Genomic DNA, 21,284 nt, shown 5'->3' with positions numbered 1-21,284 from the left:
GTACTGCCACATATTCAACCACTTTACATGTTCAGGTCACTGAAAGGCTGTGGTCGTTAGTTAATGTGACTGTCCGGAGTGTGTGCGATTATGGGCCTGCTAACTGGGGTGATGGGGGGGGGAAATGAGTGTCACTGGAAGCCGGTGAGACGAGAATCCGTCTGATGTCAGTGTTTTAGCGAGATCTCCAGCTGTGCCACTGCCCCCAGACTGACCCTAATTCAAAGAGAACGCAGGCCTACTGTTGCTGACACTTAATGTCATGGATTATATACTGTCCTCTCATTGGTGTAGAGTAGATATCATTTCAGTGTGGAGCTACTACTAACCATTTTAATTAAATAAAAGTGAGAAGCTTGTAATGAATTCTTTCCTTTGGAATTAGGGCAACAATCATTTGATACACTATGGCGTACAGTGCAACTTGTGACTTTTATATCAACGCATATGCAAAGTCATAAGCAACAGCCAGACAAGGTCAGAGGTGAAAATGCTCCAGTGACAGCTATCTACTAAAAGTATTGACAGTTCACTGAACTAATTTATGCCAGTGCTGTATGTTTGGAGTCCGGTGTAGAACAAAGCGCTCCCGCAGGACAAATGGAATCAATCTGGTTCACTGGCATCTGGTAATGATTCTGAACTGGGCAGAAGGGTGAAGGTGGATAGGTTTGCATTCGCTGTTACTAGACTGAAACAAAATAAAATATGACATAGTCTGCCTCTTTAGACTCTAGTCTATAGTGTATAGTCTGTATCTTAATTTCTTATCAAGTGCCATTTTTAACCAGCTGTATAGCTGTAGGGGTTGGGTAAAATTTTGATTGATATATAAATATATCTCCATGGATATATTTCTCTGGCCAATATATATATATATAAAACTATTCCACCATAATTTCTCTCCAACACTAAGGAGATATTTAAAACAAGAGCTTTATATACCGTACATCTCAGATGTAGTGCTGTAGCCTTGCAGATTTTGGTACCTAATAGCAACCATCCATTTTCTCCAATGTGATTGGTTGGTGAACACACGCTAATACACACAAACCCACGCACTCTACATGGGATATAAAGATACACTGCATTCAGCGCTTGTGTACATATGGTGCAATTTACAAGAAATTTACAAATGAGTAATTCAGCTCTAGGCCGACAGCTATGCCTGACCCACATCCTTTAACTGTGTTGATGAAGACTAGATTTGTTTGGCCTTGTCTGATCCCTGCAGGCAGTAACTAGAGGATTTTAAAGGCACAGGAAGGATTCGGTTTCAGAGATCCAATAGCAGCCAAGCTAGAAGCAGAATTAAACTATGGTGAAACATGACTCTCAAGCCATTTCCTAGTTATCAGAACAAACCCAAAGTGACCTTTCTGCTGTATTCATATTTAAGTATGACTTTCAACAAGGGCTGCACGATTGATTGAAATTAAAACAAATCACAATATGCCTCAGTGCGATTATCAAACCACAGAGCCTGTGATTTAATTACATTTTAATCTGCATGCTTCAGAGTGAAGCGCAGCACATTGTTCTTACAGTACACGTGAGCATCTCATGATCTGGTGTTTTCAGTGTCTCTGAACAAGTGAATGTTCGCACTGCTCTACACAAATCTCTGCATCTGATCTGAGTTTGGGCCACTCTAATGAGCATTAGCGGACGAACATGTGCCGACCATCTTCCCATACTTGTAATGAGAAGCGCTTATCAACAAAAGAGAAGCATTAAGGGCTCCCTGCGTACTTTTATTTAAAGGAATAGGAATGAAAATGAATCCCAAAATGTATGGCCATCCTAGGTGTGTATGATTTTCTTCGTTCAGCCAAAAACAATCTGAGTTATATTAAATAATATCCTGGCTCTTCCCAGCTTTGTATTGGCATTGAGTGTTTGAAGCTCCAAAAAGTGCATCCATCCATCATAAAAGTAATCCATATGACTCCAGTGGGTTAATAAATGCCTTCTGAAGGTTTTTGTAAGAAAAAGATCCATATTTAAAACTTCATAAACTATAATCACTGGCTTCAAGCAACAGTCATACACACGTTCACGAGAGAGACGAGTTCCAACGGAAGGGTGACCTCTGACCCACCGTAGGAGATATGACGTTAGCTTTATCGCATTTTAAATCACAAATTTTAGAAAAATCGCCATTCGATTCTTTTCTCCAAATTGTGCAGCCCCAATTCCAACTTCTTTACAATGCCATATTTTGGAATGTAATTGTGCATCTGACTATGGAAAAGTTTCTTATGGTCTCCCAAAACACCGTCAACAACCTTCTGCAACTCAAAAATGTTTGTCATTGTGACCTCAACTGAAAAATGTACCTCTCGTGTTGGTCCCCATGTCTGCCACCTTCTGAAAAGCATCAAGGAACGCTGAAGCCGCCAACACTGTGGTTCTGTGAAGGGAGTAAACAGCAAAACATTTATAGTCATCAGTGCCAGTGCTGATTAAGAACAGCAGGCAGACCTGTTGAAAATCAATCTGATTCACTTCTTGAGAATGCAGATTAAGACCCGAGTGGAGGGTTTGATGTGGACTTGTGGTCTCATGGCCTTCGCTCAGGCAAATCCATGAAGTCCATGAGACCTCAGGGTGTCCCGTTTGTCATTTTATGATTCAGAAGGGTGCTCACGAGGGCTATTCGACTTTTTGTCGATTCCACACTGGTGTGGACTATTACCCAACACCCCATGCAGCAAAAATATAGACCGCAAGGGTTGGGGGTGACATTTGGAACAGGACTTCATCATCATTATCTACAAAAAGATTAAATAAATAATCAATAAAAGGACATCTGAAGTGTAAAATCACCTTAGCTGGGAATGTAGCTTTGTGGCCTTTGCAATGAAGTCTTCCCACACCGGGTATGAATACTACAGGAAGGAAGAGACACATATAACAGAGTTAGTAAGGAGATAAACCTCAGCCTTGCTGCACACATACAGGTACCCCAACACGGACACATTCAGAACTCCATGCACCACAAAAGAGAGAGCAAAGCACTTCAGATGAGGACCAGATGTCTCATTGAATACAAACAGCCATGACACTCTTCCATGTGTTTTAGAAGAACATTCTCGACAGAAACACCAGCTAAATTCCATCCAGGTGTGTCTGTCATCATAGTTTCCTTTAAAAGACCAGCATATGTTGTTCCCCAACATAGGATGCTGGTGTTCTCACAATAGGTTTCTTAAAGGGATAGTTTTTTGGACCATAAAAGAAGATATTTTGAAAAATGTATCAGTGTTGTTTTTTTTCATACACTGAAAGTCAATGGGCACCAAAACTGTTTGATTGCCACCAATAGAGGTTTGGGGTGACATGAGGGTGAGTAAATGTTGACAGAATTTTCATTTCTGAATGAACTATCCTTTAACTAGCTTAACACGTCCTTGGTCAAGTAGAACCTCTGTAAACAACAGTAAAATCATAAAAGAATTACTAAGATTTTAATTCCAAAAGAATTGTTTATTTTCACACTCCAAGATGCAAGTTTTATACGAAACAAATGAGAAATCAACAATGGCCTCAGGCTTGCACACTGGATCAATTCAAGAGAAAGTCTGTCTTTAATAAACAGAAAATTGAAGAGACAGGAAAGAGGAATCCTTTTAAAGCTGTGTTGACAGCTCTTGTTAAGAAACTGGAGAGGTTGGAATAAGGTTGTTTTGCATGGTCTCTGTATCTGTCTGAACAGCCTCAGTCTCTATAGACATTTGTGTTAAAAACTGGTCAAAAATTCTGGCATCGAGTTTGCTGACACAACCGCTAAAGATGGAAATACACTAGCCACATGGTAGAATACCTGAGATATCTACTATAAGCAGTGGTTTCTTATTATTTCTTAAAAAAAAATATATATATAAATCATGGGAGTCTGACTTTTTTTTTTTTTTATGTTGGAATCTAGGTTTTCTTGTGTTTTGGAAGAAAGCTTAATTCTGCTTTGTGTCCCACTGTGCACTTAATATTTCACCCTTATGCCGGGGACACACTTAACGACTAGCTGAAACATTCCAAGACTGAACTGAACACACTTACAGACTGTTTCCGATGACTGGAGCAGATTTTAAACACCGACTGAACACAACTGTCTCTGACTCAGCGCGTTTGGGCATGATCAGTCGTAAGCATCAAATTACATTAATAATCGGCCTTATAGTCTTTAAGTGTGTCCCCGGCTTAAGTTACACACAGTCTGCACTACCATACAAATGTTTGGTAAGAGTTTTTTAAAAGTGCTCTTATGCTCATCTGCATTTATTTGCTAAAAACAATCAAATATAGTTAAATAGTGAAATATTTGTCACGGTTATATTCTGTTAGTTTCTGTTTTCATGGACTTCAAGTTTGTTTTCATTCTCATCATGTGCTCCTTTGTTCAGTTTTCCCTCGCCTCACTATTAGTTCATTTGTGTCAGCTGTGCTCTATTAATTATCCTCGTTTGTGTTGCTATATAAGTAGATCCCTCACGTTCATTCTGTTTAGTCTGCGTTGCTTTAGTGTGTTGCCCTGTCTGTTTGTTAATTCGTTGTATCTTTGTCATTAAAACTTCTTCAATTCTACAATTTAAAAAACGATTTCCTATTTTAATAAATTACAACATGTAATTTATTCCATTGATAGCAAAGCTGAATTTTCAGCATCAATGCTCCAATCTTTAGTGTCACATGATCCTTCAGAAATAATTCTAATATGCTGATTTGGTGCTCAAGAAACATTACTTAGTATTATCACAGTTGGATTATTTGATACTGTAAATAAAAGGTTCAAAAGACTAACATTTATTTTAAATATATAACAATGTAAACATCTTTTTTATTGTCACTTTTTATCAATTTAATGTGTCCTTGCTGAATAAAAATATTAATTCCATTTTTTTTTTATCGTACTCTCCCCAAACCTTTGAATGGTAGTGTACATACTGTAAATGCATACAATAAGAAAAATGATTTTGACTCACTAACTCCAACTCCTCTAAACAGTCAAAGTCAGGTCTATTTTAAACCCACAGGTGGTTAATTAGCATTCAGGCAACAAGGACGAAAAAGACAAGGAGATTGAGACTAAAACTGATGAATAAAGAAGGTTGTTGCAGGTTAAGAACAATCTGCAGACGCTGTGATCAATTCACTAATAGGCCGCAATAGGCAATTCAGTATGTATTGTCTATTGCAATAATATGATCATTTTATCATATTTACAGACTTTTCAGAAATCAGAAAAGAGCATATCGTTATAACCATTTTGCTTAGATTTTTTTTAAATAAATATTTTCATTATCACAGGTTTAAACTTAGTCTAACGTTGTGTGTTATTTTCACTGATTGAGCTATTCAGTTGTACAATAAAGGAAAGAGTAAATGTATTTCTTCATTGAATATATCTTCTCTGTTTTAAAATGTAGGCTAATACTGTAATGAAATAATGAAAAAATTACAAATAAATTGATATTAAATCACATCAGAATCAAATTTAGAGCTTGTGAATAGGAATTAGATCATGTCGAATCAGGAAATCAGTTAGTCAGAATCTAGGATAAAATAGGGCTTTCATAATAATACATTAAAATATCAATGTCTTGCTGTTTTTTTGTTTTTTGATGAAAGAAGAACCGTGTTGTCATTGGAATCAGTTACAAAGCCCAGATAAGACTTTAAAGAAAAGCCAAATTTTGTAGTTATTTCCTAGGATCCATGCAAGTTTCTGTGGCCAATGAACACATTAAAGATGACAGAAAGTCCTAACATTTCAACCCAAGATTGAAACAGTAATGATGTTATTTGTATGGTCAATTTATCATAAAAGCCCTTGAGTTTATCTGAATTCATGGAGGCTCACAGTCACAGTCCAAAAGCTGAAAACAAACAAACACCAAAACGTTTGAAAAAATATACTATCCAAAATTTGTGTCTAGACAGAATTGTCAATGCTGGAGGAATTTAAAGTACACAATTACAAACATATATATACACATAACATTTATTAAATGAACTGGGTTAGACTTTATATACACTTTAGACATTCTTCTAAGTAGGCTAACTTTGCAACTACATGTCAACTAACTGACTTTTAGACTGTTAGGGTTCAGGTTAGTAGAATAAGTTGACATGTAGTTGCAAAGTTAGAATGTCTGTTGTCAAAATAAAGTGTTAGCAGATATTAAGCAGACTACTAATTGTCTAATGAGAGTTAGTTGACGTAGTTGTAAAGTTACTTATAATTAGTAGAATGTCTAAAGTGGACCATCGAAATAAAGTGTTAAATGTTTTAAACTCATGAGTATAATTATTTTTACGTATTTATTTCAATATTAGTTTCACTTGGGGTGTAACAATATGTTGTGTCACAATATATCGCAATACAAAAATGCAACAATATGTATCGCGGATAGTTTACCCAAAATAAAAATTACCCTGTGAGAAAAAAATTCAGTTTTCAGAGTCAGTACTACATTAAACTACAATATATTATGTTGAATTTAATGTATAATAATGGGGGAATATTATTGGGTCCTGATAATGCTTATGTTATAAGTCTTATGTTACCAGTAAAAAGTGGATAACATTATTTTAAATACACCCACAATGTTATATCAAATTTAGCATTTAATCAACAGTACATTTTTTCTTAACCTCTTATTATGTCTTGGAGTATCGCAATAATATCGTATCGTGAGTTCAGTATCGTGATATGTATCGAATTGTGAAATTAGGGTATTGTTACACCCCTAAGTTTCACTATTTATTTTGTTTTAGAAGTGAAAAAAGTATTTTTCTGTGTTTTCATTTCATATTTTTCGAACAAAAATAGCTGTCATAAACCTTTGGCCACAGCTGTAAACTTTTTTATAGACCTTAGTCTGCCAAGAGAAAACAATGAGTAGAGAAATGTTACAATATGCTAATTTTTGAAGAGGAGTTTGCCCTACCCAATCAAACCATCATCTCTTGACATTACAACACTCTCCGGCTGTACCCTCTTTACGACTGTTGATATACTGCATGTCAAACAAGCTGAACGTTGCCAGGCTTGGTCCTGTGCCAAGTCTGGAGCCGTTCACAACATATGAACTCCAGATCTGGCATCTGGCCACTGAACTTCACTCAAACGCCAACTTTCAGCAATAACATTCACTACTGGAGCCACACGAGAACATGGAAACCATTTATGGAACAGTACGTACAACCACGGGGTTCTGCTTAAGCAACGCAACAGACTGGAAAGCTCTCCAAAAAAATGTGCAAATAGCTGTAGGAAAAGGAGATCATATCTGAGAGATCATGGCCATGAGAGGTTTAAATGTTACAGGGGAACAAATTAAATTCAGTTTATTTACACAAATGTGCAAAGACTTTGGATCTTTCAACAACATTTTTAACACCTTATTTTTTGCGTGCATTTTTAATGACAGTAGACGTTTCACACAATAACATAAGATTTTGGCTTGTCTTCATTAAGGAATACTACAAATGGTTCTTCTTAATAAGATATGTGGTTCATAAATAGCGCAAATAAAGAAATCCAATATTTACATGCCATGTAATATTATATCTCTTATCCTATTCCTAAGGTTGGACAAAATAGCCACAGTGATATCTAAATCAATTACTCCCCAAACTTTTCTCTTCTGACAAAAATGTATGTAATGCTTTCCTAAATGTATGAATGTCAATATTCTACATACTGCATTGCATACAAAAAGATGTATAAAAGCTGTTTTTGGTTCTTTTTACTCCACTGAAAATCACAACAAGGCTCTGAGCAAGTGAGATTTTAGCCGAGCTCCACGTTTAAACTCTCTCTGATGCATTAATATCTCTTTATGAGCCATGCATAATCCCTGCGCATTAACATTGCTTTCACAAATCATCAATATGATAGAGGGTCAATCTGAGAGATATTCTGACTCGAGTTCAAAATAGTGGTAAATGTCTTTTGGTCATTGGACAACTAATAGCTAGGCAGACTTTTAGTGCACCATTTTCAAATCTGTAAATGGTGAGGACTATATGTCAAATAAAATGAATTGGGTTAAAATGGGATTATGGTTGTTGTAAAATTCAAACGACATGTGAGCCTCTAAGACCGTGGTGCTATAGTGCACATAAAACACTTGACTTTCAAAACATCATTTTACATTTCTGTTCAAGCCTGGAAAAGTGGGTGGTGCCCATGCTTCTTATAAAACCCCTATATTTTGGAGGAAAATTATTTCTTATGAATTTTTATAATTTCTAGCTAAGCCCCTAACTGGACCTATTTTCTGTGGAAAAATAGTCTTTTTCGTATTTTACGTAGGCCAATTGTTTGTATTTATCTCAAATAGAATGCACAAAAATATGCTTTAACATCTAAAAGGTTCTACAGACATCTACAAAAGGGTTCAATTCTCAATTCACAACAAAGCCCTCCATGCTGAGACCCCCATGTCATTAATCACAGCATCAGTGGTGCAGGCAGCTGGAGCCCTAATGAAAACAAAGGCAGTAAAACACAACCATCTTTTTTTTTTGCTAAATATCTGCATCAATAAAGCAGTACTGGTACCTTCATATCATTGACGATCGCCTGAAACAATCCACCCAGAGCGCCGCACTCCTTCTCCACGCTCTCCATCATGTCACCAAGCCCTTGGTTGTTATTACACGCTCAGTGAATCAACAGAATAGATTAAACGTTCTGATCCAAATAAGCTGATTTCTTTCTTCAGCGATTGAGATGAAAGTGTTCCATCACAGCCGAATATACAGACCTCTTGTTGCTTCGGATGCAAATGTGAGCAACATGCAGCAGATGTCGGCAAAAAAAAAAGGAAACAACAATTGAGGCTGTCGGGTGGCTCTGTGCCCGTTATCCAGGGAATGATGATGGCTGGGGTCAAAAGATTTGATTCTCCCCTCCCAACCCCCGGTCTAGGATACAGATGACGATTGGGGTATCATACTAACAATCTGTGCTGTCAGATCCGCGTGGACGAGAGGTTTCAGCTTAAACACTGACACTGTAACGGCGATTTTTGGATGAAAGAAGGAGTCGAGTGATGCAGCGAAAGACGGACGTGATATTCGATCCTCCAGGTTGGTGGGCGGGATCTTTGGGTTGGGGGCGGGGCTTATGGGTGGACATATGGCAAGTGTGTGTGTGTGTGTAGGGAGAGGACAATTGAATGGTGGTCCTTTAAAGTAGCTTTAATGTGTCTTTGTGTGGCAGGGACAAAGTTAACTGCACAGCTGCCACTGCAGGCACTTTTTTTTAACCCTTTAATTGTCACAACAAGAAAAATATTTAAAAATATAAACAAAATCGTTTTTTAAAATAAATTAAATAACATAACTTTGACATAAAAGCCTAATTATAATGATGATGATGAAGTAAAAGACCACTTCACCAGTTTTTTATTATTATTATTATTATTATTTTTTATACAAATAGTGATGCCATTTTAATAAACTTGTCACATAAATATCCCTGCAGTGTGACAAAAACAAAAGTACAAATATTACCTGAATATTACTAACCTTTTTTAACTTGCACAATATGAAATTGAGCTCTGAACATTGATGTAATTCAGAGAGTAATCGTGAATCAAAAAGCACCTAATTTCAAATGGCAAATAAAAGTGATTAGAAATGTTATAAGCAAAGCAGTGCATTTTGTAGTCCTGAAGGAAATCCTAAACTGTGATCTAACTGCATAAGGCAAAGTGTCCTAAATCTTGACCTTGCTGCTGGACACTGTCCCTCGAGAGCTAAATGAGGGAAGTGGATACAAAAATTCATTACAGCCCTCTCCTACAGCATATCATATATCCATCTTCTTTTAACTGGCCATCTCCACAAGCATATCTCCTACATACTGTTGTCATATGCTATTTGACCATAAAATTCTGATTACCTTCGCTCCCCAAATTCTGGAAAGGATGTTATGCAAGTACTTATAGTTATGTAACGTGGTTGAGAAACAGAAGGAGAGGGTCCCATATCAAATAAACACTTTCTGACTTTGAGCCACAGTTTTCCACCACAGTTTCAACAAAAGCACTTAATACAGGAACCAGTTTAAAATTAGCATGACCACAGACTGCAGTGGGAGATGATTGCGGCATGACTGGTTTACTAAATTTCCAAACTAAAAATTAAAAATTATAAGACTGTCCTGTTAATCTTTTGTGTGCGGGTAAGTTTTATATTAATAAATGAATTATACACTTCTGGGCAAAGAAAAAAAAATGGACCAAGCCCAAAATGGCTAAACACTAAGCTTTTAACTGTCATAACCGCAAATTATTGGTCAGGAAATTAGCCATTGAAAAAAGACATTGCTGTCTGAAATCAGAATTAAGTTTTTTGGTAGAACATGGGAAGTTGAGTGTGGAGTGATGAATAACAATGAAACATGAGTTGCATGGTGACGCTCCAGAGCGATGTCTTCAAAGATATGCAAGAAATATAATAATAAATGCATCCACAGTGAAACATGTAGGAAGAGGTGTCATTGTGTGGTGGCCTTTTAGCTGCTGGTATGGTGAGCTACTTCACTGTGAAAGTATTATAATGCTTTGGAGTACAGGAGAATATTGCAGAATGGCTTTCTTCTACTGAACACAAAAGAAGATATTTTGAAGAATATGATCAACTAAAACAGACACAAGGCCTCATTTACTTATAGGAAAAAACACACTGTGGAAGTAGGGCTCATCAACTGTTTGGTGACCCATATTCTTCAGAATATCCTATTTTGTGTTCAACAGAAGAAAGAAACTCATACAGGTTTGGAACAACATGAGGATGAGGAAATGATGACAGAATTTTCATTTTTGGGTGAACTAGCCCTTTAATTCAACCTAGCTTGATAAAAGCATTAATTTCTTTAAAACAATCTTACTGACCCCAAACTTTTTAACAGTAGTGTGTATATATATCCCTTACATAGGGCTATATTATATAGCCCTATGTAAGGGATAATGTATAGCGAAGCGGTACAGCGAATAAGTTAACAACCCCGACAGGCTGAACTTGAAACAGCCTTAAGGGGTTGTTATTCACTATAACAACCGCCTCGATAATCATTATCCCGCTTATTACATGGCTACCTACAAAATAAATCAATAATTTGACACAAAATATTGATTTAAAAAGGAGTTTATTAATTTAAAAACAATTGTATTGCTTCCGCTAAAGAAAATAGTCCGTTCCGCGTCCATAGCAACGCTCTGTTTTTCATGGCAACGGTGTGTTATACTTCGCAGCGGTCTGTTATTATCAAGAAATAACAGGCCACATTCTACATTGGAATTCAACCAAGCCATGTAATAATTATAAATAAAATATTATTTGAGTGTATTATTCATTTTCATGTTCATATATGCTTGGACTTCTTTTGGCTCAACAATCCACACATACAAACGACACACAAAAAATCAAGAACTTGCAATAGACGGCAAGTAGCATATGTATTCTAAAACTGAATTTCAGCAATAAGCAAACCTTAGTGAACCACTGAAAAGCTGTTTTTATATAGTTATTATAAATGAGCCAACTGCATATAACTGACCACAATGAAATGTGACCACAATTTCCTGGAGTAGTGCTAAAGAAATCTAAAAGCCCCCCAGAACTTTTCCAAAGAAGGAGGATGTTGTTGTGTTTCTCACATCACTTACAACCAGGAACATTCTGTTCTTTAAAACAGCTGAATTCCTCCAAAAAGATAAAGTCAAGGAACCACCTCTGACCTTCACGGTATTTAGGAGGCTGTAAACCTCATATTTGACAGGTTTGGTCGAGCCAGAATGTGAGCTTGATGTTTTTCAGTACAGCTCTTGTGTACATGATGGCTCTATTGGGCCTTTTAGATGATATTACCTCACATACAGTCCATCAGAGAACCTCTTTGACCCTCACAATTGAAAAAGACGGAACAGAAAGCTTATTCTGCATTAGATCATTTCTAAAAACAGAGCTGAAACTTTATAATCTGTGATGGGATCACTCTCACCTTTCCTTTATTATTATTATTATCCATTAACAGAGTTATGATGTGGGATGAAAACAAGCAACGGCAAGTATGAACTTCTTAAGATCACGCACATATGTTTTGGGTAACAGTTATTTTTATGAGCATGGTGGTACTTAAAATACCATTCTAACCATAGTCTGTCTCCTGACTGGAGGAGAACCATCTGTGGTACCGTCACATTCATTCCTTCCCGGCCCCTCGCTGTCCCTGCTGAGAAGTCGGTGGGTTGCAGGGATTCCGGGTGCTTGAGCCACGTTGGGGCCTTTACTGAGAACATTTGAGCCAGTGGAATTTCCTCTTGCGCAGCCTGCTAAGCCAAAGGATTCCTGAGGATCTGCTAAACAGCAAGAAGGCACGTGCATCTCCCTGTGCTTGTGAAAGAGACAGAGAAAACAGATAGTAAAATATGCAGAGAGCATGAAGCAACAGAGAATGATAAACAGTGTCTTACCAATGAGAGGTAGGTTATTAAACGCAGAAATATTTGAAAATCCACTCTGCCAATCAAAATTTTGGGGTCAGTAAGATTTAAAAAAAAAAAAAAAATTAGGATATTCAGCAGGACACATTCAATTGATTAAAAGTGTCAGTTAAAGCCATTTATAATGTTATTAAAAAATTATATAAATGCTGTTCTTTTGAACTTTATAATCATCAGAGTATCCTGAAAAAAAAGTGTATCATCAAAAATATTAACTGTTTTCAACAATGATAATAAATGTTTCTTGAGCACCAAATCATATAAGAATGATTTCTGAAGGATCATGTGACACTGAAGACTGGAGAAATGATTGCTAAAAAATTATCTTTGCCATCACAGGAATAAATTACATTTAAATAGAAAACTGTTATTTTTAATTGTAATATTGCTTCACAATATTTCAGTTTTTACTGCATTTTTAATCAAATAAATGCCGCCTTGGTAAGCATAAGACCTATCCATACTTAGTCACTTATGCAATAGTTCAAGATCTCTAAACTATGTAAACATAAGCAAACAATGAAATATTGTGTTTATCCCATTTCAAGTGCGTTACACAAGACAGGATGTTTGACAGGGGCAGCCAACCATAGTTTAATCACTGGACATAGTGTTCTCAGTGTAAAGAGATATCTGTGAAATTGCGCATTTATAAACATACAGTAGCCTCGGTAAGTATTCGGACACTTAATTCACTTAAAATGTCTGAAAGTCCCTGCATAGATATAAAACATCTGTATTATTATCATATACATTCTTTTAGTCAGTTCAGTTCCTCTCAAGTTCATAGCAGGCACAGATGTAGCTCATCATATAAACTATGAACCTGATAAACCAGAAGACTGATTAAGTGTACAAATACTTTTAGGGTGTGCTGTATTACAATTAAAATTAAAACCTTTTGTTCCTCCTCAGTTTTACCCGAAGCACAAATCAGGTGCTAGAGCGATCTCAATATGAAACAGCTTTAAAATTCAGTGATTTTTACAAACACCTTTGTGATATAATGTTCTGCACTGCACAGCTGCTTATTCTAGCAAACAAAGAAAGATGTTTGTGTCAAGAAATCAGAGACGTTCTTTAAATAAACCAGCGAGAGGAGAAAATCTGCTGGCTTTGCTTGCTATCTTCCTCTTTCATTCTGTGTCATTACATCTGGCTGCCAAGAAGTAGCATGACAAATGTATTTTACCTCTCCTCTAGTTTTCTTTCGGGCAGAACATTCTCTGACCACATGAACCGCACAAGGATTCTAAACAGAGGCCAAAGGTATCACAGACAGGCTGCAGGAACAGAGAAAGACTCTTAATGGGACAGGGAATTGTGTATTTAAACTAGAAGTGCAAAGGTCAACTTAAGAACTGTACCGACTATATCTCTTCAGAGACTGCCGCACTGTATTGACATGTAGCAGCAATTCTCATACCTAAATTAATTACATAAAAAGAAAGGTTGAGGATGCCCAGGGACCTCAAGTCTAAATGGAGTTTCTAGTGTAATAATGCAGCTTTCTAGAAACTATTACTGTGAAATGTTTTTGGAGAAAGTGCAAAAGTTGTGTAAATGTTGCCCTCTGCTGGATTTCATGCCAAATGGTCCATCGGACTTCCATTTCCTTTCCAACAAGTTTAAGTGTCAATAAACAACTGAGGATAAGAATTAGAAACATCAAAAGCAGAAAAGTTACCAATTGTATTTTTTAATCAATCATTCTAATTTTCTTGACAAATCGATTTAAAAATATACAACAAAATAAAATGTGATCAATTTAAAAATACTTATTTTACAGTACATTGTCAGGTTCCTTTGCATAATTGCATGATTTGTCTGGACTCTCCTTTCGTGACCGTGGTCAAGTTGACAAACTGTTTTAGAAGATAAGTTAATACTCTTTCAGATACTGAAATATATGGCTGTGGGGTTTAGCAAAAACCAGAAAAATATTTCAGGCCTAAATGTAAACCATACAGACATTTGCATTGCAGCATTTCAGTGTAATAATTATGTCAGCATTAATGCTGGATAGTGACGTGCTTTGCTTGAAAATAAAATAAAATAAAATAAAATAAAATAAAATAAAATAAAATAAAATAAAATAAAATAAAATAAAATAAAATAAAATAAAATAAAATAAAATAAAATAAAATAAAATAAAATAAAATAAAATAAAATAAGGTACTATAATCACAAACTTGCAAAAATCTATGCTAAAATCTCCCAATTAAATTGCAGGATGGTGCAGGTCTGCTGATGGTTCAGTTGTGCCTAGTTTATCTGTGTCAAACACTAACACACAACTGGCTAAAAGGCTGAAAAATAATAAAATGTACACTCACTGTGTAAAAAAACTGTTCAAAGTCTGTATGTGACAAATGGTACAAATGTAAAGCCTTGACGATGTAAAAATAAGCAATCTCAAAGAGCCGTCTCCTTAGATTCTGCCACCACTGGTGCCGGACGGAAGGTCAGAATTTCAGTGAAGGTGAGTCCTGGGGTCAAAGAGGGAATAGAAAGACAGAGGAAGAGAGAACAGAGGGAAATTGGTTATTTCTTTAGCTCTTGGGAATAAACTATCACACCTATATGAAATACTTGCTAATTAAAGGGATAGTTCAATTTGAAATTAAATTTTGGTATGTTTTAGCTTACCTCAAGGGCATCCAAGATGTAGGTGTCTTTTTTTCCGCAGTACTTTCAATTTTGATATTTTTAGGTCAAACCGTTTTTGTCTGTCAGTCATATAATGCAGGTCTATGGTCACTGTCTCAAAGAGCATGCACAGAGTCCAAATTAAAACAATTCCCCATCGTCCAAATTAAACAATTCCCCATCGTAAGTACACATTGATGGCCTAAGACACGAAACGAGCGGTTTGTGTGAGAAAACGAACAGTATTTATATCATTTTTAGCTCTTATACACAGCCACGTCCAAGTGATCTGAGGGCGCTCGTGCATCCTGGTGAGTGACGTGTATACACTAGATGTCGCCTTAAAGACATTCGTTCCAATGAACTGCCGTAGACAAGGTGACATCTAGTGTATATATCTATGCACCAGTCTGCGTACACGTCACACACCAGGATGCGCGAGCGCCCTCAGATCACTTGGACGTGGCTGTGTATAAGAGCTAAAAACGATATAAATACTGTTCATTTTCTCACACAAACCGCTCGTTTCGTGTCTTAGGCCATCAATGTGTACTTACGATGGGGAATTGTTTAATTTGGACGATGGGGAATTGTTTTAATTTGGACTCTGTGCATGCTCTTTGAGACAGTGACCATAGACCTGCATTATATGACTGACAGACAAGAACGGTTTGACCTAAAAATATCAAAATTGAAACTACTGCAGAAAAAAGACACCTACATCTTGGATGCCCTTGAGGTAAGCTAAAACATACCAAAATTTAATTTCAAAGTGAACTATCCCTTCAATGCCTTATGCATCTTTAAACAAACGTTAAAACTAGTTGTCTCATCCATTACACCAATTACTGTGAATTTAAAGTCACTCATATCAAGCTTTTCAGCTCAAACCTACGTTTCCATTGCTCCACTGACTGATCAGCCTCATCTAGTGAATGGTCATACGGTGGGGCCTCAGTCTCCTCCTCTGGTTCACGAAACTCCGAGAAGAAAGGAAGAGCCAGTCCCTCTGCCGCTGTTATTCTGCTCTCAGGGTCCAAGAGCAGCATGCTGTCTAACACATTAATCGCTGAAAGGAGAGCAACATATGAGTCAATATGACACACAATTATGTGACATTCGAAATTGTCTTCATCAAATGTATGTATGAAAGATGTACTTGAATCAAATAGTGTAGAGCATGGTGCTAACCAGAGTTGGGTAAGTTCCTCTAAAAAGGTAATTGATTAGTAGCTACTAATTACATCTTCAACAGTGTGATTACATTACTGTACTAATTACTCGGTTTAAAAAAAGAAAAAAAAGTATTATGTTACTTATTACTTTCTAAATCCTGTATCAATCTCAACCAGTTGAACAATACAAGGATAAACATAAAACTGCTCTTTTAATTCTTTCAAATAAACAATATAAAATTGCATAAATTATTCTTGAAATGACCAAAGTATTTAAAGGGAGAAGGTTACATTAAAAACAAAAATAAAATAAGACATTACATTTTGATGATAAATACACTATTGTTTTATATAGAATTGTCTATACAGTATTTAATGCAATTACATCAGAAGTAACTGTAATTCAATTACAGAAAAAATAAGAATAATCCTTTACTTTTTCAAAGGAAAAGTAATTGAATTCCAGTTATTAAATGTAATTAAACAAACTGACTGCAATAAAAGTTGTGGTTACACTTTATTTTAAGGTGTCTGTGTTCCAGTTTAATTATACTTAGGGTTAGGGTTAGGAAGAGAGGTTGGTTTAGGTTTAGTTGCAATTATGCATAATTTATAGTTAGTACTACAGTAACTACATGTAAGAACACTGTAAAATAAAGGGTTACCAAAGTTGCTTTGAATAAAAGCATCAGCCAAATGCATAAATGTAAACGTAGCTCATACATAACTAGTCCATGGACTTTTGTAATGATCAAGATTTCAGGTTAACATTTATATGAATGAGTTTCTTTCTTTTAAACTTAACATGACATTAACTTTTAAGCTTTCCTTCACAAGTTTATTTAAAAGTGATCCTGGTGTATATCTGGATTTATAAAAGTACAAATATTAAAAGTATAAAATTGCATGCATATTAAATAAAGGTAATTGCATAATAAAAAAAACAATTAGCAAAATACTTTCACAAAATTATGATATGAATACTATTTAATAAATGATAACAATAATTAAAAACATATTAAAAACAAACACTAATCCCCTCTTTTTGCATTGATTGAGCAAAACACTCTTACCTTGTGGGTTAACATTTGGTAACAATGCCCAAAGATCTTTCTTTTTAAGTTTTGGCAACTTTGAAATGTAGTTTCTAGCCTAGAAAAAAGAATATACCATGTGACTTTGGATTTTCACATCTCGAAAGTATTCATTATATATCTGGAGAGAGTTCTGCAAACTATTCTTAGTAGGAAAATATGAATGAAACACACATCTTCAGACTGTAGTTTGGCTGTGAACTCTTTTGTTGGCGTCCCTGTAATCTTCATGATCTCCATCAGCTGATCCAAGTCTGACGGAAAATGGTCAAGGATTCAAATACACTGGGGATGAGACTTAAGGACATAATCACCACATCAAAACCACAGTTTTTTCTTCTTCTGTTTTTTCACAGTTGTCCTGCAAGGAAGGATACGGTCATTTCCTTTGAACAGTGGTTTCCCTAGCAGCATCTCTGCCATGATGCATCCGACCGACCAGATGTCCACTGAGGGGAACATTCAAACAAACACAACACATACAGTATCTCTGAATTATCATTAGTTTAAATAAATAAATAAATAATTAATTAAGCACTTTCTATTGCTTTTATGAGAGCAGCACTGATACATAACCACTATATATATATAACCTTTAACCACTAATCTATAATAAATTATATAAAAAATACAATATTATTATTATTTATTATATTTAAGAATTAGTGCATGAAATGTGAGACTAACCAGTCTGCGTGTAATGCATCCAGCTAAGAATGACCTCAGGCGCTCTGTACCAGCGTGTCACAACATAGCCCGTCATTTCACTGTCTGTTTGCCGTGCTAGACCGAAATCCAGGATCTATAATGTAAGACACGGAACAATAAGGCTTCAAATAAATCTTAATCTCAAAAGACATACAGGATTAATACATGCACGTGATGAGATACCTTAAGCTCACACTCCTCATTTACTGCCAGATTGCCTGGTTTGAGATCCTGCAAGGCATCAGATGAGGTTAGTGGTTTCGTAGTGAGCAATACATGTTTACATATGTGTTTAAGACTGACACAGCTGTGCTCACCCTATGAATGATTCCAGCAGCATGGATATACTGTAAACACAAAGCGATTCATGAAAATATGTTTGCGAGGGTGTGTAAGCCTGCATTATTACAATACTCACTTTGAGTCCTCTCAAAATCTGGTAGACCAAGTACTGGACCTTGTCCTCTGACAGTCTCTGCATTTTCATCAACTTTCCAAGATCAGTAGCCATAAAAGGCATGACCAAGTAACTGTGCAAAAGACGAGGAGAATACATCCAAAAAACAAACCCAAATGGTCAAAGCATGACAGTTTAAGATTGTAAAATACTCACAAGTCATGGAATCTGTCTAGAGAAAGGTCTGCAGTGAAAACATCCACAAGTCCAATAACCTGTACCAATTTAAAAAGAGAAAGTGGTTGCCAAATACAGCACAACATAAGACTGTAAATCTGTTTATTTACAACAGGGCAGATGTGAGTGCCCAGAGCATGCAGTATTAATCTTTGGTGTCCTACATTATCATGCTTCATGTGTTTGAGCAGCCTGAGCTCCCGATAAGCTCTTTTGGCAAACAGATCAGATTGGAAGGGACGATGGAGTTTCTTGATGGCAACCTTTGCCCCTGTCCTCCGGTCAAACGCATAGCTGAGGAGTGAATCACCAGTTGTAAACAATTACATTAGAAATGTAATTAGAAAACAGATACATAGTAGAATTTACCACAAAAGAAGCTTGCTTGCATTTACCCACCCTCAAATTGTTTCAAACCTGTATGAATTTCTTTCTTCTGCTGAACATAAAGGAAGATACTTTGAAGAATGTCGGTAACCAAACAGTTAATGTACCCCATTGACTTCCATAGTAGGAAAAAAATACTATGGAAGTCAATGGGGTACATCAACTGTTTGGCTAGCGACTTTCTTCAACATATCTTATTTTGTGTTCAGCAGAAGAAAGAAATGCATACAGCAGGTTTATAACAACTTGACAAAATTTTCATTTTTAAGTGAACTGTAAGGCAGCAACTTTATTTTTTTTACAGCGTATATTTCTGTTTTTCTTAAGTGATCTGTTTGAATCAATATGAAGGTCTGGTCTGAAGACGAGTGATTTTAGGGGTAGTGAGTGATATTATATTATTATATATTTTGTATAATATTAATATAATATAATTTCAAAGTGCAAATGTTGCTATTTACTAAATTAATGGCAGATTAAGTTGTGGGAAGTGCCTCAAGACGCCAACAGTGGTTACTCGGAGATAATCCTCTGGGACTTTTTAAAGGAAGCATGAAAACGTAATAAGCCATCATCACCAATGGCATTACTCAACAGCTGCCATCTTACAATTAACCACAACGTTGTTTTGCAGGCACTTAATTTTGAAACTCATTTTCTATGTTTATCTTATATATCCCTGTAAACACGCATGAATAAAACATATGACTCGCAAATATGCTACAATTTGGATCGCATCAAAACATTTTAGAGGCATCTTTATCATAAAATAGTCTAAAAAAAATCCCTTGTGCTCGCCTACGGACGTTCACATCATTTCTGAATAGATCCCAGACACATTTTGTTCTGCTACAGTGACAATGCATTAAGTGTTAACATATAAATCACGATTCTTTCCCGGAAGTGGGCTACATAAAATGAGAGCAATAACTCACCATACTGTACCATATGCCCCCGTCCCCACCTGTTTCAGATCTTTGTATCTATCCGGGACTTCCCAAGCGGTTTTATTCACCTCCTGGCGATAATATCCAGGTCTTGATCGGACTGACATATTGGTGAATACCCCTTTAAAAGTGCTGTCCCGAGTACCACAGCTGTGATTTCCAGGTTTACCTGAACACGGATAATAGCAATCTACCTGTCCGCGTTCAGGCTGTGCGTGTGCGCGTAACCGCTCCCTCTCCGGCGTGGCTGTTTATGGCAAGCCGTTTGAACAGTTATTGCGTAAACTTAACTAATTTTCATTTTTATGTTACTATCTACTAGTAATTTTTTTTAAAAAAAGTCATCTAGGGTATTTGTATATATATATATATATATATATATATATTTTTTTTTTTTTTTTGTCACTAAGAGCTATTTTTTTTTTAGATTCTAGCTGTTAGTGACTAGGCCTATAGTGTAAAGTCCTTTTCAAGGAAAGTCTGTTCACTAGGCCCCCTGGCAGCCAAGACCAAATCCCATCTATTTGAATGGGGAATCCTAAAATCTCTTGAAAAATTCAAATCAGCAACAAAATCTGACATTAACTGTCCCATCATTGTTGTTTCTTATACTCAAATAGCATTAAAAATGCTTATCTTTCAGGCTAGACGAGCCAATGCGCATATGCAGTCCTAAACGAGAATCTCAGGTTTCTCAGGTTAAAAAACTAGTGTCTTTTCACTTGAGTACTACGATAACTGGAATACTAACTATTTAAAGTAAAAGATCAAATAAAACTGAAAGAGGATATGAGCACAAATGGAAAACATGGTTAAAGTTAATAACATTCAGAAATGAATGGTTGATAACTGAACCACAGACTCCCAAAGAATTCAATGGCAATAACATTTGTTACCAGTATAAATAATTACACACGTCACTATTAGGGTAGTGACTAATACAAAAAAGGAATAAATGCTATTATATAATCAATATATAATAGAAACAAGATGATAAAGGAAGTTCTTAGTATTTAATAATAAAATTGAAAAATACTTTGTCACTGTTGGATTACTTGCTAATAATTAGAAGTATTAGTACCATAAAATCTATACTAGTAGGTTTTAAGGAATGAATGTCAAAACAGCTTTCCATACATGAGTTGCATTACTGAGATCCAAGAACA

The 21,284-nt window shown here is 36.0% G+C and overlaps 2 protein-coding genes across 4 annotated transcripts in view; both read right to left on the bottom strand.

Moving 5' to 3' along the window:
* The window catches only part of mtss1la (MTSS I-BAR domain containing 2a), a 41,092-nt gene extending 32,035 nt beyond the window's left edge, over positions 1–9,057 (bottom strand). Inside the window, exons 1-3 of one of the 3 annotated variants that reach the window (XM_081372467.1) lie at positions 8,573–9,057; positions 2,830–2,891; positions 2,340–2,413 (exon numbers count right to left, since the gene is read on the bottom strand). In XM_081372467.1, the coding sequence (XP_081228593.1) occupies positions 2,340–2,413; positions 2,830–2,891; positions 8,573–8,644 (208 nt within the window). In that variant the 5' untranslated portion in view covers positions 8,645–9,057. The remainder of the gene's footprint in view (positions 1–2,339; positions 2,414–2,829; positions 2,892–8,572) is intronic. The other 2 variants (XM_081372465.1, XM_081372466.1) reach the window with 2 other exon arrangements.
* A 5,152-nt stretch (positions 9,058–14,209) lies between these two features.
* mapk12a (mitogen-activated protein kinase 12a) lies at positions 14,210–20,313 on the bottom strand. Its single transcript, XM_081372471.1, has 12 exons — positions 20,107–20,313; positions 18,949–19,078; positions 18,764–18,822; positions 18,569–18,680; positions 18,468–18,497; positions 18,334–18,381; positions 18,130–18,244; positions 17,820–17,891; positions 17,617–17,696; positions 17,422–17,500; positions 16,069–16,242; positions 14,210–15,013 (listed from the first exon to the last, which is right to left on the bottom strand). Exons 1-12 carry the CDS (start codon positions 20,223–20,225, stop codon positions 14,940–14,942), a joined length of 1,092 nt encoding a protein of 363 aa, XP_081228597.1. The 5' UTR covers positions 20,226–20,313; the 3' UTR covers positions 14,210–14,939.
* Positions 20,314–21,284: the final 971 nt, after the last annotated feature.

The sequence above is a fragment of the Scardinius erythrophthalmus genome, assembly GCF_964197995.2.
Source record: "Scardinius erythrophthalmus genome assembly, chromosome: 8".
Lineage (NCBI taxonomy): Eukaryota > Metazoa > Chordata > Actinopteri > Cypriniformes > Leuciscidae > Scardinius > Scardinius erythrophthalmus.
The sequence above is the reverse complement of the archived record's forward strand: the minus strand, read 5'-3'. Positions and strand labels throughout refer to the sequence as shown.

Bases quoted from the DNA above. Each gene is read 5' to 3' on its own strand.
- mapk12a (XM_081372471.1), bottom strand. From the start codon at position 20,225: ATGTCAGTCCGATCAAGACCTGGATATTATCGCCAGGAGGTGAATAAA. The intron at 18,823-18,948 runs GTAGGACACCAA...AAATTGGTACAG, and splicing joins AACACATGAAGCATGATAAT to GTTATTGGACTTGTGGATGT. The intron at 18,498-18,568 runs GTGAGTATTGTA...TTGTGTTTACAG, and splicing joins AGATTTTGAGAGGACTCAAA to TATATCCATGCTGCTGGAAT.